This window comes from Mytilus trossulus, chromosome 14 (assembly GCF_036588685.1).
Source record: "Mytilus trossulus isolate FHL-02 chromosome 14, PNRI_Mtr1.1.1.hap1, whole genome shotgun sequence".
Taxonomy (NCBI): domain Eukaryota; kingdom Metazoa; phylum Mollusca; class Bivalvia; order Mytilida; family Mytilidae; genus Mytilus; species Mytilus trossulus.
This window is the reverse complement of record NC_086386.1, coordinates 59,352,329-59,377,291: the sequence shown is the minus strand read 5'-3', so window position 1 is coordinate 59,377,291 and position 24,963 is coordinate 59,352,329. Positions and strand designations below refer to the sequence as shown.

The 24,963-nt window shown below is 31.9% G+C and overlaps 1 protein-coding gene across 1 annotated transcript; it reads right to left on the bottom strand.

Moving 5' to 3' along the window:
- Positions 1 to 537: 537 nt before the first annotated feature.
- On the bottom strand, positions 538 to 23,154 carry LOC134696756 (uncharacterized). Its single transcript, XM_063558692.1, has 9 exons — positions 22,780 to 23,154; positions 22,048 to 22,243; positions 20,997 to 21,308; positions 13,456 to 13,522; positions 12,580 to 12,638; positions 10,872 to 10,946; positions 8,413 to 8,463; positions 5,925 to 6,020; positions 538 to 2,729 (listed from the first exon to the last, which is right to left on the bottom strand). The coding sequence occupies exons 1-9, from the start codon at positions 22,798 to 22,800 to the stop codon at positions 883 to 885; spliced, it is 2,724 nt and encodes a 907-aa protein (XP_063414762.1). The 5' UTR covers positions 22,801 to 23,154; the 3' UTR covers positions 538 to 882.
- Positions 23,155 to 24,963: the final 1,809 nt, after the last annotated feature.

Here is a 24,963-nt window from a genome sequence, read left to right as displayed (position 1 = left end):
GGGATCCTGTATCGCTTGCTCTTCATTGTGAGCTCCGTGTTGAAGACCGTACTTTGAACTATAATTCTTTACTTTTACAAATTTAGACTAAGATGAAGAGTTTTTTCATTGACACGAATACTACATCTTTTTATATTTCTGTACACTTTTGAAGGCAATTTCCATGACATATTCAGAAGGAAACATGTCCTGTACCAAAGCAGGAATATGACAGTTGTTATCCATTCGTTTGATGTGTTTGGATTTTTGATTTTGCCTTTTGATTTTGGACTTTCCTTTTTGAATTTTCCTCGGTGTTCAGTATTTTTGTGTTTTTACTTATGTCTGGATGAACGAGGAAGAACACTAAAAAAACGTTCTCCATTCCAAAACATTAATGCAGAGTAGGAACGATAGATCTAGGTCACAAGAGTATTTATTCTTTATAATATGACGTTCATATCAAATATGATAAGCAGATACTACAAGTAACTAAGTGTAAGGAAATACAACTTGTAACTCTAAATGTTAAAGAGAAAATATTGAAATAGAAACATATCAGCCGAAAGTGTCTATATATAATATTCAACTTACAACATGTACAATTTAAGCTCATTATCAATGTATTGTCAAATATATGTTTGTTCTTACATTGCCTACAATTATAATAAACCAGACAACTGATTATCCCGTGTTACCGGTATATTAGAATTACGAAATCATAACTTTATAGTAAAAAGAGGATGAATGTGTAGAAATTATCCTCTTTGGCATCGCGCAACTATGATCGTTTTTCAAGAAGATTCACAAGTTCCGAACAGCGTGATTGTTTGGCTATATCCAGTGGTGTTCGATTTTTTAAATCCTTCTTGCTTAAATCTACATTACACGAAATTAACAATTCTACAATTTTGATGTGATCTTTAACTCTCTTTTATAAATATCTTTTCTATATCGAAGATGTTCAAATAAATGAAAATCACAAACCACATGTAAAGGTGACTTGTCTGATTGTGTACATTCTGAAACATCAGGATTAGTCTGCAGTAACAGTTTCACTATATCTGTACGTCCCCCGGCACATGCTACATACAACGGAGACGCACCTGCACAGTTGCATTGACTAACTTTGGCATCCCACTTTAATAACAATTCCACTATATTGGTATATCCCATTGTGCAGGCGACAAATAATGGAGACTTTCCCTCACTGTTATATTGACTGACATTTGCTACTTTCTTTAATAACATTTCAACAATATCTGTATAACCTCCGGCACATGCTAGATATAATGGAAACTCTTTTTGTTCACTATAATACTGATTAACATTTGCATTGGCATTCAATAGCAAGTCTACTACATCTTTATAACCTCCTCCGCATGCCACATGTAATGGAGACTTCCCATCACTGTCACACTTGCTTACATCGGCATCTTTCTGTAATAACTTTTCTACTATATCCCTATAACCTCCTGTACATGCCATATATAATGGAGTCTCTTCATCACGGTTGTACTTATTTGCATTTGCACCTTTCGCTAATAACCTGTGAACAATATCTGTGTGTCCTCCTGCACAGGATACATATAATGGAGACTGACCAATTATGTCACATTGGTCGACCTTAGCGTCTCTCTGCAATAGAGCTTCCACTATATCTGTATGTCCTAGTGCACATGCTACATATAACGGAGATTCTATATTAATATCACATCGATTCACATTAACATCCTTTTTTAACAACAGTGCTACTATACTGTGGCAACCCCCGGAACAGGCGGCATGTAACAAAGATTTTTTATCACTGGTATACTGATTGACAGAAGCATTGTTCTGTAGTAATATGTCAACTACAATTCTATGTTTTTCTCTGCATGCCACATACAACGGAGACTCGTTATACATGTTGCATTGGTTGACGTCTGCATTTTTTACCAGTAGCATTTGCACAACATTTGTTTTTCCTGCTTCAGATGCCTTATATAAAGGTGTTCTACCTTCCCCATCTCTATTGTTGACTTCACTTTTAATAGTATCAATTAGAAAGTAAACTATGTCAACGTAACCACCTGATGCTGATTCGATTAACGGTGTTGTAGCAGATGACCCACGACTGGATTTGTCATCTTCCTCTACAGTCCGAATATTTTTGTCTAGGTTTTTCAGTAACTGTTTCGTGTCTTCACTCTTTTCAAAAAATCGTATCAACTTATTTACAAATGACGGATATTTTAATTGTTTATTTTTAAATGTACTTTTAATTTTCATCTTTCGTAAGTCACTTAGCAGTCGTTCAAAGTATAAGCCTTCGTTGTCCTTTGATATTGTTATCAGACCATCTTGTATTTGTTCCCCTCTAATTGAATCAAACAGAAAGTGGTCACGAATTAGTGTACTAGAGCCATGTTTTATAAAACATTCTGTAAAACTCTTGCCACAAATTACAGAAATCTGCTGATAGTTTTTGGAATTGCTAATTTTATACATAGGAAAACACCCATGTAAATGTATACCATTTAATGATGCAAATGCAGATATCAACATATCTATTGCTGTTTCATTGTAAAGATTGATTTCAAACTCGTTGACAATTCCTTGAAGTTTTGCCTTCTTGTCCTGTGCCTCTAACTTTGATTTCAGCCAATCTGTATTAAATTCATTACCAAATAAGATGCACAAAACAATAGCACAGGCTTCCCACTTATTCTCCAGGATAATTCGATTTAAATCATCAAAAGGACTGTCAGCTGTAAAACAAACAAAACAATACAGCGGTCCAAATGATGTTGTGTTTTAACAATACACTCTACCCTCCTTACATGAGTAAACACATCAGTTATCGGGAAACGTCGCAAACTTGGATAAATTAGTTTGCACACTAGACAATACATAGCTTAACAATAACAAAGAAATTAAGTTTTCATTACTAGTAACTATGTCCTTCTAACACATTGTTTGGATAAACAGTATCTTTTTTTGACTTTAATTTTGTATTCGGATAAACAGTCTGTCTCTCCTTACCTATAGGTGGGTATGATGTTTATATGTGAATCGAACTTTTTAAGGTCTTATGATACGATTTCGACATTACGGTTTTGTTTAATACATTTATAAGTGCACAGTGTTTTAACAAAGTGTTACCAAGTGGCAATCAGTTTTGTAACATTTTTGTCAAATTACGCCCAAAAATCATCGTTAAAATATGTTTGACCTACAAGGTAATACTGCGTAATTAAACCTCACTGAATTCGTTTTCCTTATACTTTCAATTCGATCTGTAAATGGAGAAAATTAACGCATGTGCACAGTATTGTAACTTAAAATAACTGAATAGGAGTGACAACTGCTTGATTAAATAGGCTGACAAATCATTAGTCATATAGTCTTGTAAATATTAATATTTGTTTGTATTTAGGAGATGAGATGAAAGAGACCTTGACAAAACGATTGCAAGTGATTTTCTGTTTATTACGATTTTATAACTACTTGTATTGTTACTTTTACTTTCGGAATGTTTTCTAATTAGATGATCATTTTTGAAAGTTATTAATCGAATATAAGACAATACTTTAAACAGGTTTATAAGGATTTGAAGTAATTAATGAGTTTTTTTCAAGGCCGATTTTGTTTTATCAATTTTGAAAAAGTGTTATTGCAAATTTGACCGACATATTTAAACATTTTTTACTATTTGAAAATACGGCAGACTATATTCAAATAAAACATGATGGGCACATTGCAAGTCAACATACACTCTTAAAAGTTTATAAAGACATAAATGATTTTACCATTGTATAAGTTGTACTGTAAATGTACAAGTATCAAATAAATCACATATCTTAAAAATAAACCATTCATTGCAGTTCGACAAAGACATAACTATTATATGATTCATTATATTATTATATACTTTATTTATCCACTACTTATTAGGCAAGCTTAAATTCCAATACTTTATTGCAGTTTTTTGCTTTGTTTTATGGGAACAATTTACGTTTACATACGTCAACAGATATCATTTACGTTAGCTGAAATATGCCTAGTTAAATTGACTATGCTCACCATTTGTATTAGAATGTAAAGCTCAGCTACCTGAAATCTCTTCGTTGAGCATTTAAAACTAATGTATCTGCAAGTGCTCAGAACTCATAACATTAATTTCATGAAGTATTATTTTCATTATTTTGTATAAAGTTCATATTTTAAGAATTGTAGGTTGTTATTTCTTATTACTCGTTTGATTTATATCGATAACAGAAAGTGCAAATATTTTAACTGGCTTGTGTGACAAAATTGTTTTAACATTGGTATGACCAGTAAAGCGTATCAATATTTTTCAAACATATGATGGTATGTTGTATACAATTTAACTATTCATCTTTTTAATTGTAGAAAAAATAATTGTGGCTAGATGAACAAGCAGATTACATACAAATAAGTAATACAAAATAAGTTATATTTTTATATAAATGCTTTTATACATACATAAATGTGCGTTGTGTGTGTATGTGTGTGTGTTTATAGTAGATATAGATTAATGTGTGTGATACCTTCTTATAACATGCGCAACACGACAGGTGCCATCTGGAGAGCAGGATCTGCTTACCCGTCGGGACCATCTGAGATCACCCCAATTTTTTGATAGGGTTCGGGTTGCTTAGTTTTCAGTTTCTATATTGTGGCTTGTGTAAGAATATTTGTCTGTGTGTCTTTTTCATTCTTTAGGCAATGCGTTTTCAGTTTATTTTCTATCTATGATTGTGACTGTCATTCTGGTATTTTTCGTCCCCTTTTAGTTCTGTGCATCATGTGTTAAGATGCATATCGACATCTGGGCTACTGATCGCACGTGAAATTCAATAACGGTAGTAAACTAGTTTGAAACACGAAGAAAATGCATAGCTTTGCTATAAACGAAATTGATTATCATTAATTTAAGAAATCATTTATTTGGGGGGGAAGGGGCGATTATAGAGCGGTTGCTTTCAATTTACAAATGTTCACTAGAAAGAATCAAACGACCATTTTAATACAGACAGCGAAATGGCATCAACACACTCTATAGACAACGTACTTGAGCAATAATGATATACAACAATACAAACAAATGTATATGGTACCAGAACACAAAGGCGGCATGAATTCAAAGCAACGCCAAAAGGGATATTTCGTGGACTTAACAGTAAAGTCAAAAGATTACAAAGACAAATAATAACCAACACGTTAACTAGTTCGAAAGATGATTGACAACATCAATACCTAAATCTATTCTTTAAGACAATCGTATGTCATGTTTAGTTTTTGTGAAGTTGATTCTGAATATTCATAAATAAGGTCCCGACATCTTCCGATGAATCTTTTTAGTCATGTGTGATAATATTTTGCATGTTTTATCCTCAGCTTTGACATCTAATTCTATCACTGGTTATTTTAGATATGCAATACAATTCATTATTATAAATGCATTGATGTAAATTTGGACAACATCTATGTTACTAAACTTTGAACTTTAACATACGTGTGAGATTTTCATAATTAGGCAACTAATCAGAAACAAATTTGATATGACGTAATAATGTATCTACAGCAAGAAAGGTTGCAATATTTGTTCTTAACAATTGTTGATCCCTTCATCTAAGTTAAGTGAATAAATAATTCAACATTAAATATATCATCTTCTTCAATGTTCCTCATTTTATAAAAGTAATATTCCTATTCTGTATACCAGTTCAAAACTTAGTTTTCCAATATTCTTGATTAGAATAGATAATGACGTGTTTAGAAATGAAAAAAGAACATGTAAAGCATAACGTAAGTGGTCATTATCTTATTCATATATATCGTTGTCTACATCTAGCCTAATTGTCCCATTTCTTTTAGAAAAGACTTATGATAATCAAAACATCATATACCATTTACTGACTACTAAAGAAAATGTAAACCTGTGTTATTCGTTGACTGATCCATGTCACCTAAATGAGATTCAAACTTCTTCAATTTATTTGTGATCTCTTCTAGTTTCGATTCCATACCTTTTGCTAAAGTAAAATATATCACTGTTATGAATTTTCAACATGCGACATTTAAATTACAAAAAAAAATTATACTTGTCTGACATAGAAAATTGAATACTGCAAATATAATGATTATATTACTTTTATCCATTTTTTTTACAAAAGACATTTTTAGTTATGCATTAATGTGATATTGTGAAATTGATCTGCTTAATGCAAATACCATACCTTAAACAAACGAAGCGACAAAATGTGTAATTAGCTCATCACAACATGTTGCATGATGTGTTTAAACCGCATTGAAAATGTAGAGGCATCTGGTATTTAATTTGATATTTACTGGAATGTTAATTTTTGTTAAGTTATTGTTGATTATTTTGCAATTTAAACAAAAAATCTTTGTTTGCTATTAAGAAATACTTGTCATCAATACAGTTTTCAAAACTATAACGACAATTTGACACAATAGTTCAATGCACATACAAAGAAACTCATAATCGGAAGGACACTAATTAGTTTTTCACATTTTTCATTCTTTAAATCATATTGCACAGCGGAAGTGATGCATATTTGCAAGAACATTCCTTGACAAAGATGCAGTCATGATTTTTATAGTCATTATACATTAGTTTTTCTCATGATATATTTAATAATCTGTGTTCATTACGAACCCGTTAGATGTCCATCACATCCATTTGGAATGGTAATCACTGCTCCGTATATAGAAATATGAACTGCATTATCGATATAATCATGTTTGGAAATACTCTTTACAAATCCTCCTCTTACCAATAGACATGTACAGTTATCAGTTAGGAAATCGTTACTGGACATCTTTTTTGTTTGCATTTGAAAACATATTTCGGGGAAGAGATCATATCAAAAACTATTTTTTGCAAGTAAAGGTTTTGATACCATCAAATAAACCTAAACCATTCGAAATTGATCAGGCCATTGAAATACCTACACATTTATTAGATAAAACCTTATGTTTCACGGATAAACCCTACCTATTGCAACTAAAAAGTCCAACTATAAACAAGTGTGCACGTGTGAAGAACAAAATTAAAGCCACTGTAAGAGTTTTTGCTAGTTCCCATTCATTTAAAATCCGACTGACCATGAAATTCTGCTGACCTGGAAATTGTAAATGATTTCTCTAAGCGATACGATATTCCAGTCTTTCCATTTAACAGTATGCTTGCGTCGGATGTAAGCTGCTCATGTGGAAGCTTTTAGGCAAACTTATTTGATTTGGCCTTGAGAAAGGACTTTTCGTTTTGCTCTTTCATGGAGCGCGGTTTGTTTTTTTATTTTTATTTTTGTTCTGAAAAAATACATATTTGTTGACAAATTATCTTTGGAAAATAAGTTTATATTACACACCAGTCGATAATTTAACTTTAAAAAAAACGAATTACACACTGCTTGTCTAAAGTGAACATTATATAAGTATATTCTGATATGCATGCATGCATGAAATGATCAAAGAACGCCAATTTCAGGTACATATATTTCAGAATAATATCATCATTAATTCTTACTAAACGTGTCAAAGCGACACGAATGGCCCCGTCTCAAAAAGTTGAAAAATCTGCAATTTCAATAACACATGTGGACACAAACTTAGTTTCAAATTTCACAATTTATCAAAGTCCATAGCCCGTAATTTCGGCAAAAATTAGCCGAGCAAAACAAAACTTAAACTTGATCTGTAACTTATTTTGGACAGCTCACATGCCAAAAGTCATCCTAATGTCTGAAAGAGTTCAGAATAAAAGTCCGTATAGCTGTGATTTTCAACAATTTATCAAAGTCCAAAGCCCCTAATTTCGGCAAAATTTAGCAGAGCAGAACGAAATTTAAACTTGATCTGTAACTCATCATGGTTAACTCACATACCAAAAATCAGCCCAGTATCTGAAGGCGATCAGACAAAAAGTCTGTATAACTGTAATTTTCAACATTTATCAAAGTTAAAAGCCCGTAATATCGGCAAAATTAGTGGAACGAAATAAAACTTAAACTAGATCTGTAACTCATCATGGTTAACTCACATACCAAAAATCAACCCAATGTCTGAAGGCGTTTGGAAAAAAATCTCCGTATAATGGTTTGTTGCGGAATGACGGAATGACGGAATTATGGACAAGGGTAAAACTATTTGGCACCGACAACTTCGTTGCGGGGCCATACAAACCAATTTTCCGTTAGTTTAAATGATTGATGAATATGTGTGTGATAGTGCTATGTGGTTGGACTTTTAACCAGGGAATTAAAAAAAGTAAGATCACAAAAATACCGAACTTCCATAAAAAATCAAAACGGGAAGTTTCTTTCAAATGACAAAAACAAAAGCTAAAATACATAAAACGAAAATTATTGTATACATAGTGTAAGACGACGTAGTACTTACATAACTTGTTTGTCTTGTATTTGATTGCATATACTATTAAACTCATAAGACCTGAAAAGTATCTTATAAACAATGAAACTGAAATATACATATTTTGTCTATGAAAAGAGTGTGTGAATTACATGTTAGCCTCAAACATATGAGAGGATGTTAGCAGAGAAGTAGTAGATGAAAATGTAATTTTTTTCTCTTGTTTCAAAAATATTCAACACAGACAAAGTGTCGAAAAAAACATTGTCGTAACAAATAGTACCGTCACTATACTATTCTTCTATCTATCTAAATATTCTTAATGATAAAATTTATAACATTCGTGTTTAACCTTGTTTTAACATAATAAAAGCATTTACTTTGGTTTCCACTAATCTTTTCTATTCGAGGAAAACAACAAAACAATAGAAACACTGCAAAAAAAAAATGTCATGTTTGAAGAACCAGCATAACTTTCAGAAGATGTTATAATTTTGGAATAAATTCTGAATTGCTTCTATTTTTCGGTGATCAAACTAATACCTTCTCCTGTCCTATCTTGAATGTTTACTGGTTTAATTGAGTCTGTCATAATGTGGTTTAAAATTTTTGATGATAAATTAAACAATTATATGTAAAAAAATTATTACAGTGTGTATTAATGATATTGAGGTTTGTAAAGTATATTGATTAATAGTTATCTCACGATGACGCGGTTAGTCAGTGTAAGATCACCTCGATGGCCGGAGGCCAGAGGGTGATCTTACACTGATACACCAAGTCCGGGTGGGATAAGACGAAAAACCATTTACAATTCATAAAATCTAGATTAAAACACCACACAACCATTATAATATACTTTATACATTACTATATGATTTATACCCTTTTTGACCCCGAACACGATGAGTAGATTTCAAACAATGTCAACTCGTCCCACTGGCCAATCGGCCCAACCTATATCGCCACTTTATGAAAAAAATCACCCCACTCTTGTTTACCGACTCGCCCCACTTTTGAAAAAGTGTACAATCAAACTGAAAAATCACTGACAACTCACTTATTAACGAAAAGGGTTTAAACCCCACTGAATAAAGGTCTGCCAACTCGCCCCACTTATAAAACTATCTTGCTTCCTTTAAGTATGTTAAATTACTGATTGTTCGTATCCAGTCGTTCTGGTGTAGTGGTTTTGTTGTGGTTTTATATGCTAAAGGTCTTGAGTTCGAATCCCAGCATATACACTGGATTTTTTCTACGTGAATTTTGATAGATAGTCTTTTCCGTATAATTGTATATTTAATAATAAGTTTTATAGTGGATTTGACATTCCCGCCAAAATGATACAGAACAAAGGGAAGCATGCATAACAAAGAAACGGAAACTGGGGTGATCTGGTAGGGGTGATCCGGTTCAGATCACCTCTGTTAGAACAAATGAGCTGGGATGTAATATAAAGATACAACACTATTCATCATCAAAATGTGTTTTTCTTTTCCGTCTACAATTAGACTTAAAAAATACCTCATGGCATTTTAAATTATGCAAATTAAAATTGTATTACACATGCTTGACAAAATATGATATTCCTGACAAAGAACCTTTAACCAAGAAATACAAGTGGTGGAGATAAAACTGCGATTTCGTAAATTTAACAGATGCCATCAAGAATTGGATGACCGTTATTCAATATCAGTTTCCCACACGACACTGGATATGGCCGTACATAAATTTCGTCCCTTTTCATCGAATGTGACCTACTGAATCTCACAAATTTTGAACTAGCATGCAAACCACGATCGCTTCCACATGTAGAGCAGATCTGCTTACTCTCTCAGATCATCTGATCACAAGTTTTTGGTCGGGAACGTGTTGCTGGGTATTTGGCTTTCTGTAATGTGGGAAGTGAACTCCTGTTGTTTTATTCAAGTTTTTGCCGTGACGCTGTCAGTTTATTGATGAGTTTGAATCTCCTGGACTAATTTAGACAAGTTAGAATCAGTGATTTTGTGCTACCGTATATTAAAACACTTGTTTTTGTTAAGTAAACATTACATTCTCAGTCTTTACGCGTCGGGAGGGCCTTCTGTTCGGGAAGTCAAAGTTATTTAACACCCGTATCACTAGCTTGTCAACTCAGGGGTAGTGAGTTAGAATCCTGCACGATGCACGTGCACTCAAACCCAATTTCAATTGACTTTGGTTGTTAGTTATCTTTTGGTTGTTTTATCCGGGCACTCCAGAACCAATCAAATCTGACTGCCATGAAATGATGAAATTTGCGTTAAAACCAATTAATCAATGATTTACATCAAACTATGAAGCTCAAAACATGCAACTACTACTACCACTGTTATTGCCACTAAAACCTCATATTTACAGTTTATTTTTTTCGAGGCTTATCAGATTATCGACATTTGCACATAGGAACTTGATATAAACTTATTCAAATCCTTAGAACAACGTCCTACATAACAAATTATACAAACCGAACATTGTGATAACACACACCATCACTGTTTGAGCTATACGTGCGCTTGATTGTTGCATTGTGCCAGATAAATCTACAACATATAATGTTACAAGTTTATTAAGTTAATCATTAACATCGTCAAGTGTTATTGTAATTACTTCGAAGCTATATCGTGTATGTTGAAACACAACATTACTATTACTAAAGAAAGTTTTAATTACATTTGGTGTTTTTAAAGTTCAGAGATAAGACACGCGCACAATTTTGTAATCTGAAATTTTACTTTACTAAGGTCCAATTCTTTCAACTTCTTAAGTTTTAGTAAACGTTCAAATAGTTAAGCAAATATACTTGTCATTTACAAAAAGTCAAACAACTGACTACTATATGAGAGTTCTCGAGTGTTACATAGAAAAATGCTACTTTCTTCGATTGTAATTGACTTTTTATTAGCCCTCAAAATATACGAGTTCTTTTTAATTATAACTTTGTGTCTGAAGTCTTTTTGTTCGTAGATATTGTATACCATTGTCACGTGTATAGACTTTTGGTAACCCAATTAATAGTTGGTTCTTATATTGCCATGTGTTTGTCACATTTAATTTAATTTTTTAATTTATTTAGAGACATTTGTCAGGAAAGCTTTTTCCTTTCTTTTGATTCTTTCGATTGTGTTTTTGTATTTTTGCCAACACGTGGAGTTAAAAGACATGTTATCGATAGCTGCGTGCCAGATATTGTTTCAGTGATTTATATAACACCTCTTAATTGTAAAATTGCTATTTTGTTTGCCTGTGTGTATCGGTGACCGATAATTTTAAGTAAGTTGATAAGCCACTTTGTTCAATTAATAGTGGGTATCTAAAATATTCCAAACTGCCATATTTTATGCCTCTTACTTCATTTGAACTTGAAAAACGCGTGCATCACTTCTTTTGTCACATATCATTTTCAAATGTTATTTTTCGAACTTTTAGTCGTTGGCAAGTGAAATCAATATGTAAATGAAATCCCTATACGTACTTTTTTCTGTCATGATTAATGATTTAATAATTTGAATTCGTCAATCAACATATACATTTTGTATGTAAAATTTCATTTATGTATCATAAAGGAAGGGATGATATTATTTCGAAAACGGATTTAAATTTCTTTTGTTCCATACTCAGGGACGTTCCTTTGTGACTGTCATGCTATTATCATGAACATGTTAACGTCTATCATGTATTAACGCCAAATGTTGAAACGAAAATTTGAAACGAAAACTATTTATTTGAGTAACCAAATTGCCTGCCTGATCTTAACTGCATTTCATTTCAACATAAAGAACAACGTTTGTTTACTCATGTTGGCAACCAATTGTGTTGGCATGACATGTACATACATTGGATTTTAAATGCGGGTAAAATCTTATAAACAGTAGGAGATGATCTCTGTTTTATCATTATTTAAGCCATCAAAATGAGTATTGTTAGATTGAAATGTAAGTGTTGTTTACATGTAAATTGTAAAATTCCAATCGAGTTATCATAGCAACGAGCTAATTCATCATGTTCATTATACCAGCATTTATTTTCAATTATAAAGCACACATATGTGTGCTCACATATGTGTGCTATATGGAATAACTTTGAATAGTAAAACACTGTTAAGTAATCAAGATAACATGCTGTTAAAATGATATTTTTTCATACTTTTCACAATCAATGTACTGTAAAGATTACCTCGTTTAACAGATGGACATACTGTTGTTCTTCGTTGAAACGTTTTTACGTTTGAGTATCTGTTAAAATTGAAAAAAAAACTAATTTTTCTTTTGTTAGGAACACTTTATTCACAAAAATTGTCAGTTTTTCGGCAAAACGTCGGTGGTTCCCCCCTCCCCCCCCCCCCCGGTCACCCCGGCTTTCTCTGCCACTGTCTAGCCATTATCAATGTTAGTGTAAAAGATAGCGAAAAAAGCAACAAGGAAGCAATTATTTAAGGGTTCGAAATGGAATAGTTTAGTTTTTTGGCCAAAATCTTTACGGACGTCATTTTATTTGGATGATTGCGTCACATACTATCTTAGATCCATTTTGCCTAAATTGTGACATTCATTAATGAAATGTTTCAACCATACTAGACTCGCCTTGAGTAATTCCTTTCTCTGGACGATTTTGTTCATTCCCGGACGCTTTATCTTTTCCCCGAACGCTTTTTCCGGGTGCTCCCGGGAGCTTTTTAGTAGGACCCGATTGGTGATATACAATGGGCAGTAAATGGTTATCCCTATCGACCATACCCTGCAACCCCGAATGTAGTGATCGTGTTGTGATCCTCTATGTTTGATTTTCAAAGTTGTGTGTTCTCTAAATTTGTTATCATTTACATCGGGATTTTGTTTTCGTATTTTTTCCAGGGACTCTCAATTCCTCTAGGGCTTTGAATTTTGTTTTTGTTTATATTTAGTTTAGTGTTTGTGAAGTATCATTTCAGAGAATTAGTGATGATAGCAAACTAATTACATCACCTATCAAACAATTACTCAATATCTTAAATGTCACAACAGTACATTGTATGAATATACATTGGCATATTTTCGTATCATAAACTCTTACCTTGGTGCTTTATGTTCTGGGCAGACAAACAATCCAGTCCATGCATGGACACTTACACATTCATAATCTGAAATGATAACATATGTTATCATTATCAAATACTTAATATATATTCGTATGCCACATTAACAAATGTGAATTTTATCGTCTCATATAATACAAATAAAAAGCCGACTAAGGTTTTTTCTAGAAATAGTAATTTAAGATGTCTGTTTAATGAAACGTCAACACGCATCCTAAAGCCATCATTTGAATTTAATATATTATTATAAAACTGGTTATTAAATTAATAGCATAACTTGCGAATGATGAGCTATACGTGTGTAAAGATCTTTTTTGAATAATTCAAACAAATAACTCCTAATACAGCTTACAAACCAATTGTTCAGAGAGCAATGCAGATTTTTCCCAAAAAACTAACACATATTTTGAGACGAAAATAGCAAAAATAGGTGTTTAATGTCATTAACAGCTTTAAATAATAGCTTATTGTACGCTAATTTCAAAATTATATGGTTTCTATGCAAAACAAATTTAAGGTAGATAATTAAATACTTCCAGTTTGAAAAATGTTACTTCCGGTATCATTTAACTGTGGAATTGACACTGTTTCCGAAAATATATTGTGTTATATACTTAAACATTCAAAGAATTCAAAAAATAGCTACTTCCGGTTTACACAAGGTCACGTCCGGTTTTTCTTTTCAAGGTCATATGGCTTGCAACTTAATGCAAAAATCCCATGGCTTTATCATGCATACATATAAAATAAAAGCAAAGGTCAAAATCAAGAATGTCAAATTAACATATGACCATGAGCTCAATTTCAAAGTCATAAACCAAGGACCTCAAATCAAAAGACCCGAAGTTTTAACTTTATTTGGTTGATGAGTTATATCACCATACGCAGCATATTTTTAGATAAAAATGTTTGCTTTATTGTAAGAAAGATATGTAGCATTTGGTCTGAAACAATCCATTGGCATCTTATAGGAGTTACTGTTCCTGAAATGTTCAATTATAATGTTAATTGATTATTACTTAAACTTGGTTCATTATAAAGCCATATGACATTTTATAAAAGGTTGGGTGACATACAATTTTGAAAAATGACAATCAGAAGTGACCTAGAGAAAACCGGGAAAAGCGTTTTTTTTTTGCACTTATTTCATGAAAAGAACTCGGAATCCATATATTTTGTAATTAGGTCTTTCCACTTTTTTTGTTCAAAGACCTATTGTATTTCTTCTGATTATTATTAGGTCTTTTCACTTTTTTGTGGAAAGAACTATTGCTTTTTTCTGATTATAAAGTCTTTCCACTTTTCTGTGGAAAGACCTATTGTTTTTCTTCTGATTATTTTTTTTTCTTTTTTCTTCCGCCTAATTTTGTTTTTGCGATAACTATTTGTTTGGCAATATGTGGCTTCGATATTTGGTATATGATATCAGACAGTTTATGCGCCTTCCAAATTTACCCTGCGTAACCGAATACTTTTCTTTGTAGGAGTTATCTCCCCAAACACTGTTTGACTTGTCTCAACTACTCCTTCGCAACCATATTACATTCCGACAAATTTATTTGATAAAATTGCTCATGATTTGTCCTATTTTGATCGAAGCAATATGAACGCTCCATATAAGAGTTATTTCCCCTTATGCATTTGAAATAAGTGATATGCATTTCTATCTTATAAACCATATATGATAAAGACCTAGGATCTTTTGATTTGAGGTCCATGGTCCAAAAAAAATGAAAATTAGGTCAAGGTTAAAGCTCAAGGTCATATTCTTAATTTTGAATTTAGCTTATTTTCACCTATATTATTTAAAGACCGTATAAGATTTCGACTATTTTTTTACTAAATTGCTAGGTGCGACATGTCGTAACACGTAAATTTTGATTGCAAGGGTACGTTGAACGTAAAAGGGAGTTTTATCCCCTATAACTCATTAACCAAATATAATTTAGACCTATCTTAATTTGACGTTCTTAATATTGACCCTTGATTTTACCTCAAATGTATACATGATTAAGCCATAAGATCTTTTACAATAGGTTTCAAACCATTTAACCTTGTAAAAAAACAACCAAAAGTGACCTTGTGTGAACCGGAAGTAGCTGTTGAATTAAGATAAAAATATATAGAACCAGATATTTTTGGAATCAGTGTCAAGTAAATATTCAGATAGTATCGCAATCAACATTGTTCAAACCGGAAGTAACAAATTATCCCTTTTATGTAAATAATATTGTATCGAAACCATACATTTTTGGAATCAGCGTACAATAAGCTATCATTTGTACATTGAAATGACGTTTTAAACATATTTTTACTACTTTCATTTTAAAATTCATCGTTTTTGGTGGAAAGACCTTTATTTTTTTTTCTTCCGCCTAATTTTGTTCTTTAGATAAATAGTTGTTTCGCAATATGTCACTCAGATATTTGGTTTATGATAACGAACAGTTTATTCGCCTTTGAAATTAACCCTGCATAACGGTATACTTTTTTTTTGTAGGAGTTATCTCCCAAACACTGTTTTCCTTGTGTCCACTACTCCTTCGCAACCGTAAAAGATTACGACAAATTTATTTTATAAAATTGCTCGTTATATCCTTCGCATGATTTGTCCTATTTTGACCGAAGCAATATGAACGCTCCATATGAGAGTTATTTCCCCTTATGCATTTGATATAAGTGATATGCATTTCTATCTTGTAAACCATAAGTGATAGAGAGTAAGGATCATTTTGATCTAAGGTCCTTGGTCCACAAAAATGAAAATTAAGACAAGGTCAAAGGTAAAGGTCATTTTTTGAATTTGGCTTATTTTCACTTATTCCCGAAAACTATAAGATATCAACAAATTATTTTTACTAAATTGCCAGTTGCGACATGTTGTCACACGTATATTTTGATTGCAAGGGTACGTCGACCGCGATGAGGACACCCAAAATGAATTGGTTTACAAAAAGGAAAATCCCCATTACCACGTGCCCAACATGGGAACGGGGTAACAGGATGTACAAATAAAGCAAAACTGTATTCGTATACCTGTTATTTGTACAATAGAAGGCTGATTGCAGGAGAATGTTAAGACCTTGAGGTCCTTGGTTTATGACCTTGAAATTGATCTCAAGGTCATAGCTTAATGTGACGTTCTAGATTTTGACCTTTGCTTTTATCTCATAAGTATACATGGTAAAGCAATGTGACTTTTTTCAATAGCTTTCAAACCATTTATCTTAAACAAAAAACCGAAATTGACCTTGTGTAAAACGGAAGTAGCTATTTGTGATACCTTATTAAAATAAAAGTATATAGAATCAGATATTTTTGGAATCAGTGTCAAGTTAATATTTAAATAATATCGGAAGTAACATTTTTCAGCCCGTAGGTTAAAAATTATCTCCCTTATTTAAAAACATATTGAAAAGAAACCATATATTTTTTGAATCAGTGTACAATAAGTTTTCATTTGACGATTAAAATGACACTATTAACTAATTTTAACTTCTTTCAAATTTAAGTACGGGATTTATGGTGGAAAGCCCTTTTACTTTTCTGTGGAAAGACCTATTGTTTTTCTTCTGATTATTTTTTATTTTTTTTATTATTCCGCTAATTTTGTTCTTGCGATAAATTTTTGTTTCGCAATATGTCGCTTAGATATTTGGTATATGATATCGACCAGTTTATGCGCTTTTGAAATTTACCCTGCGTAACTGAATACTTTTCTTTGTAGGAGTTATCTCTCAAAACACTGTTTTCCTTGTGTGTGCAACTCCTTCGCAACCGTAAAATATTACGACAAGTTTAATTTACAAAATTGCTCGTTATATCCTTCGCATGATTTGACCGAAGTGATATGAACGCTCCATATGAGAGTTATTTCCCCTTATGCATTTGATATAAGTGACATGCATTTCTATCTTGTAAACCTTAGATGCTAGAGACCAAGGATCTTTTGATTTGAAGTCTGTTGTCCAAAAAAATGAAAATTTTTCAAGGTTAAACGTCAAGGTCATTTTCTAATTTTTGAATTTGGCTTATTCTCTCTTATTTCCAGAGACTGTATAAGATAACGACAAATTATTTGAACTAAATTGTTTGTTGTGACATGTCGTAACACCTCAATTTTGATTGCAAGGGTACGTTGAACGTAAAAGGGAGTTTTCTCCCCTCTTGTATTCAAAAATACGTGTATGATGATATAAAACATCAACCAAATATAAATAAGACCTATAGTCTTTTGATTTGAGGTCCTTGGTGTGTGACCTTGAAATTGAGGTCAAGGTCATAGGTTAATAGGACGTTATATATTTTGACCTTTGCTTTAAATTCATATAAATACATCATACATGTAAAGCCATAGGAACTAACATTTTAACAGATTTTTCCTATATCAATATCGAAATGGATCTTTACTTGTGGAAAGACCTTCAATTGTTTTCTGAACAATTGGTTTTTAATTATTATTATTATTATTATTTTCTTCTTCCGCGACTGTTTTCTGACGGTGCTTTTTTGTTTTGCAAGATGTCGCTAAGATTTGTTGTGTATGATATCGAACAGGTAATACGATTTTGAAACTCACCCTGTTAAGCCGAAATCTTTATATTGTAAGAGTTATCTCCCCAAACACTGTTTATCTTGTGTACACATCTCCTTCGCAACCATTAAAGATTTCGACAAAATTATTTCACCAATTTGCTCTATATATACGCAGGATCTTGAAAATAATCTTGACCGAAGCGGTTCGGACACTGCAAACAGGAGTTATTTTCCCTTTTGTATTTTTTATAGGAAATATTTAGTTGTTATTGGTAAACTATAAGTGATAGAGACCTAGGGTGTTTTGATTTGAGGTCCTTGGTCAAAAACTAAGAAAAAAGGGTAAAGATCAAAGGTCTAGGTCATTTCTAAATTTGGATTTTAGCTTATTTAACCTCTTTTCAAACACAATTTAAGATATCAACAACATATTTTTAATTAATTGTTAGTTGCGACATGTCTGAACACATACATAAAGGTTTAAAGGTTACGCTTACATAAAATAAGAGTTTTTTCCCCTCTTTTATTTAAAAATACAAATATGCTGATATAACTCGTTAACGAAATATAATTAAGACCTAGGGTCTTTTGATTTGAGGTCCTTGGTTTATGACCTTGAAATTGAGCTCAAGCTCATAAGTTTATTTGACGTTCTAGATTTTGACCACCTTTGCTTTAACCTCATATGTATACATGATAGAGCCAAGGGACTTTTTGCATAAGTTCGAAGCCATATGACCTTGAAAAAAAACCGGAAGTTACCATGTGTAAACCGGAAGTAGCTTTTTTTTTATACTTTTTGCATGTGAACGTATATAGAACTATATAATTTTTTGGAATCAGTGTTAATTAAACAGTTAAGTAATTCCGGAAGTAACATTTTTCAAACCAGAAGTTACAAATTATCTCCCTTATTTAAAAAATATTGTACAGAAACCATACATTTTTAAATTCAGCATACTATAAGCTATCATTTGACGCTGTTAATGACTTTTCATTTTTTCATATCAAAATACTTGTTTATTGCCGAAAGACCTTCAATTGTTCTCTAAACAATTGGTTTTTAATTTACATTGGTTCATTTCCGTTTATCAGAACACAGATGATCTAAGAAGAGGAATAGTAAGGCTGTCTGATTTATCATTCACCGCTACTTTGTATGTGCTATATAAAATGAAATGTTAAGGATAACATTAAGTACTTGGACGAGAAATCAGAAATCGCGTCTGACAATGTTGACATAAAAAGCATTGTTTTACTAATTCAAAGCTGACTACGTTGCTGCTTAACTTGCAGCAGACGGTTTGTAAATACATACCAAAAGTAACAATATAATAATGAAGTCCTAATAATGTTTTTTTTTATCAAAATAATATGAAAAACTGTAGACATAACTGGTTAATTAGCAGTAAATGAGGTTGAGCAACCATAGTGTGAAAAATATAAAGTATATTCAAACCACTTACAAATCTTACTTAAAGGGTTGCAACGAAGAACAACAAATTAAAACCGAATTATAAAAAGTCGCCTTGGTGATGACAATACAGTAGAGTACAACATAATGACATATTTACACAGTAATATATAATCTATTTAAAATAAAAACATCTATTCTTGACAAGTTCGCATTACATGTATACCCCTTATACCAAAACCAATTTTAGCTGGATGCTGTAAAACACAATCCACATCAAATGTCAGTCTATTAAAAAGGAGACAAGTAGTTTGAAAATGACAAACTAAAACAAATACATCACAACGTTGGCATCTCGAATATTTTACATGTCCTACAAACATTTCGAGTTTTAACCATGCTTAAAGTCGTTATCAGATTAAACATATAAAGGCTACTACTCTCGCCAGAAAACTCCTCTTGTCCTGATTGTAATGGTATAATAATTATATATTAAAATTATATGTATATATTCGAGACTTCGTTTTTACTACTTTACAATATATGTGTTTGAAGTTGTATGTGTATCTAATAAAAAGGTAACCTGTATAACAAAAGATAAATTACTATGAGGGAGGTTGCTGAAGGGTGGAGATTGACGGTAGGTCTACATTCAACATAAATAATCTGGTAGCTTTTATGATGGAAATTTCTGTCGTTTTCAAATTTTCTAGGCCTCCCTACTCGCCCAATTAGAACAGGATAGTCGTCAGCAAACACATTGGTGCTGAGTCCTATCGCTGACTCTTATTTAATGTTTAATGTGGTTGCATTTTGTAGCATGCAAGGTAAACGGTACCTGGACAAGACATGACAAATTGTAATCAAAGGACACGGCCTTATAATTTGATTCACCAGGCACGTTTTTGTCTACATAATACTTATTAGCGATGCTCAGATGACAGTAACAAATCATCTCCCTTTTCTAAAATAACATTTTATAATAACCATATGTTTCATGTATTTTTGGATTCAGAGTACAATAATCTATCATTGTACACATAGTGCATGTTATGAACCTGATTCTTCGAAGTCATTGATAAACTGACTGAGCTTTATGAGAAAATATGACATATTCAAATTTTTGAACCATTATGAATAATAACATTACGTATTGCTGAGCAAAAGCATAGGCAAGTCTCTATATGTATGACACTTTGTATTTTAGTCAGTGTGAACGAAGCGTTTATCTGGATTTTTATACTTCATAAACATGTAACCTCAACTCTTAAAATGCGAAATTGAAGACTGTCCTGGTGTTGGACATACTGTTTTATTTCAACGATCACGCATGCATAATTCAACCATCCGACTATCAATAATCGGTTACCAATTTATTATGTATGTATGATAAGACTTATAATTGATAATGATATCGTGTATATATATATATAACACAATCCCAATGTATGTTGATACTGAACAGCTCTAGCTAGATATATGTATCATGTATTGCAAATTTGACACATAACTTGGTTATCACTAAATCTTTTCTTTTTTTTTAATTGTAGAATAAGATATTTGAAATACCTGGTGTAAGAACTTCACCAGTATTACAGGTTTTCCTGTAACACGAACAATCCTCTTCTATAGGATCACAGTGACATCTACTCCTTGTTTCATTAAGAAAAGTATAGTAATTTGTATAGTCACATCGACATTTTCTATCCCTTGATATTGTTCCATTGTCATAAGGAACCTGTCCTTCTTCATTGCACGTTGACTTTAGGTACTGGCATTCACTGCTGCCATTTGTCCACCACTTGTGTGGTTGGTATCTGTTATAATAACAAGGTCTTCCAGCAAAATATTGTAAGTTTCCACTGATAACAAAAATATTCCCTGACAAAACAAATCCTTGCATATTCAATTCTGTTACTTAAAAACATTTTTTTTCTACTTTTATTTCATATACAGAAGTGAACAATCAACCCGCACATCTAGTCTTCTTTTAAAAGCAATGTTTTATAAAGTGACGATATTGTAAAAGGAACGTACGTTTTATTTATTTAACTTTTATGTTGAAAGATCAAGGGTTTGAACCATTTAATTCAATTATGAAAGGAAATAATATACTAGTTAAGAGAAAATTAATTTGAGTGTACAGTAGTTAAAAGTCAACGCATTGCTCATGTATTTATTTAAGGATAGGTTGTAATGTGCATCATACTGGCAAAAACAGCTGGAGGCCACCAATAGGTCTTCTTGCTTTTATTTGATCATTATTTTTCCTATTTTAATATTCTAATGAGCATTTTTGTCCTGTGTATGTTAGATAATGAGATTTATTGTCCAAAAATGTTTAATCATTGCTTAATATTCCTTGGATTGTCTTGATTATTGTGTATATATAATCAGTATTCAAATTCTGACCACAATTTGTGTCAACAGCGTAGTACTGATCTTTAATTTGTCAACATAAATACTAGTACGTAAGTGATAGATTTAAAATATAACAATATTCAACAGTTATGTAACAATGTGACCTCTGCTCTCAGTTTAAAACCACCTTTTTAAAAAGAAGCCAACGATTCTAACATGGTGTTTAAAAATTATACAAATTGCATTGTTATAGTCGTACCTGGTCTATGAAAGTCAGGTTTGTCTTTACAGAGTTCCATGAATTTTCTTGCATTTGTATCATATAGACACATGTATTTATCCTGATCACCGCACATGTTTTGAGCCCTCAAGTTCCACATCACTTTGTTTGGACAACTATTCAAGAAAAATGCTACTGCTATGTGAACATGCACTAGCATGATCAGCAAAAATGACTTAAAAAAATATACAAACTTATTAATCTTCTCAAATAGTATTTTATTATAACTTCGTGTTCGGAACTTTTTTCTATATTTCTTTATTCAAAACGAACATAAAAATTACTTCATAAAATAAATAAAGTTTTTTTCTAGGAATATTATTTAAGCTGAATAACTGCATATTGCATTACAATTTATTTTCAGAAAGGTAAATGACAATCGAACTTTTTCCCGATTTTTTGGTGGGATTCGTGTTGCTCAGTCTTAAGTTTTTTATGTTGTTTCTTGTGTACTATTATTTGTTTGGTTGTATTTTTCATTTTAGGCCATGGCGTTGTAAATTTATTCTCGATTTAGGAGTTTGACTGTTTCTCTGGTATCTTTCGCCCCTCTTTAACACACATATTTCCTTTATGTATTTACGAATATTCACATAACTCATATAAAAAGATGTGGTATGAGCGGCATGAGACTACTCTCCATCAAAGTCATAAGTTACATGACGGTTTAATTCATGTTAATTTTCTTTTACACTTTTAACAGACACTTACATATAGTGGAACCAGTCCCATGTTTACACACTCCAGTATCCTCTATGAAACAAAGATCCTGCAATACACATCATGTTAAGCTTAAATATATTATATATCTTTTGGTGAGACTATATTGATCACACATACACAGAGAAGGAATTATTTTGAATTGAATATAAAATAGTGTTAGGTTTACTCTTCTGTATGATGATACTATCGTGAATTGGAAACCCTTGCAAAACTATAATATTTAGATGAATTCAAGGCGTTTTGCTGATATTTGCAGATAGTAAACATTTTACGAATTAGTCTATCAATCTTTATACGACGCATTCAATGTATGTTAACAATTATAACTAGGCTGCAAAAATTGCAAAAGGGTTTCGTTTCGTTAGTATCGTCAAATACAATTATAATCATTATGATGATTACCTTAGTCTGGTTTTTTTTCTCCTTGAATATTAGATCCAAAAACTGTTGATTATTGTGAGGAGAACGTCTTTGGAAACATATTTGTCACAATGTTGAGATGGAATTATGATTTAAATATAAAAAATATGTGGTTTGATTGCAAATGAGATATATATCTACTAAACTTTAAATGAAGTAGATTTTGTCAATTATAGGCAATCGTATACTTATATTCATGTGCTTTCCTATTAAAGTTGATTTTCTCTCGCTTAGTTTGTAATCTAAAGTCGTTTTCTCTCAGTAGATTTATGACTTTTGGACAACGGTATGCTACTGTGTGCTATGATTGTTCATACCGTATAGTCTTCTATAAAATAAAACGGTCATCGGAGAAAAACTAAACAATTTGCGGCATAAAATATAACATGTATAACACGAATCATTGAAAACCCGTAATAGGATAGGAATAACTAAGTTACATTAAAACTAATAAGTCACTGAAAACGTCATGGCCTTAAAATTATATAAGACAACAGATCAATAATAGTACACAAAATACATCTTTAATGCAGAAATTAAAGACTGAGCAACACGAATCATATCAAAAGCTCTATTTAATCTCAGTTGAATCCGATATTTCTACAACGGTCATTCAACTCGTCAAAGCGTCCTTAAAATTAAGAAAGTATGCCAAATCTGGTTGAATAGCTTAAATTTGAGCAGTAACCCTTTATCTAGGAAATACAAGCCCTGAAATATCGTATCAATCGATTTATGACTTTAACATTTTAAAAGGTGATAGCATTCCTTTTGTCGTAGTTTTCAATTTACCATCATTGTCATGTGTTAAACGTAAGTAAATATATGATGAAATCTATAGTCAATTGAACTAAAGCGACCTGACTTAGAATATGGGCACATTATGCATGCAGTTGGGTGATACATGTTTTGAGAACTTTCCCGTAATCTAAAACCTCAGTGTACAGTTGTACAAGCACATACTAATATTGACAAACTATCCAAATCAGCAGATAAAGACTTCACTCGTCAGTTTATAAGTGAAAGGTTTAGCTAATTAAAACAAGGCTTAATCCACCAAACACATGAGATCATGCATGTACCAAGTTAGGAAAATGACATTTGTTATTCTTTCGTTTGATGTTTTAAGCTTTTGATTTTTGTTATTTGGCTATGGATTTTTTGGGCAGAATTTTCTCCGGAGTTCGGTATTTGTTCGTTATTTCAACTAGAAAATGTTGAACTGGACACTGTCAGAAATGTTTTAAAAAAAAATAGGTCTCTGTTAAAACGGTGCATTAATAAGTTAAAAACTGTATGACTGATCAATCAAATGTCTGTTTACAGAGACAAAAAAGCTGGTAGATTTCTATCATCACTTCACGATGAGTATGGTGTTGTTCCAGCGGACAAATCTTCAAATAATATTGTTTTGTCTGTAAATCGTATTCTTACGAGTGTCTTGAATTTTAAAAGCATCTAAAAGAAATGTATGACAAAATATGCATTAAATATGGAGGTAGACTATTTTAGAAAAGTGGTTGCATTCGTATGGGAATGAACTATTTACCTGTCCTCGTCGATCTCTTTTAATTTGCATATGAGTTCCTTCAAATTGTTAAAAAATAAGTCCAAACAAGTCAGATCTTTAATTTTACTATCAGATAAATCAGTCATGTCTTTTCCTTTAGTAGTCCAAACTTTCCTGAATGGGTTTCTCCAATATGTTCCCAAGAACTACAAATTTCATAAGAAATAGTGGTCATCTAAGTA

Excerpts from the sequence above, each read along its gene's own strand:
- LOC134696756 (XM_063558692.1), bottom strand. The coding sequence starts at position 22,800 with ATGGGACTGGTTCCACTATAT. Across the intron at positions 10,947-12,579 it reads ATGTCCATCTGTTAAACGAG|ATTTATCTGGCACAATGCAA; the intron begins GTAATCTTTACA and ends TATATGTTGTAG. Across the intron at positions 8,464-10,871 it reads GTGTGTTATCACAATGTTCG|GTCTTATGAGTTTAATAGTA; the intron begins GTTTGTATAATT and ends GATACTTTTCAG.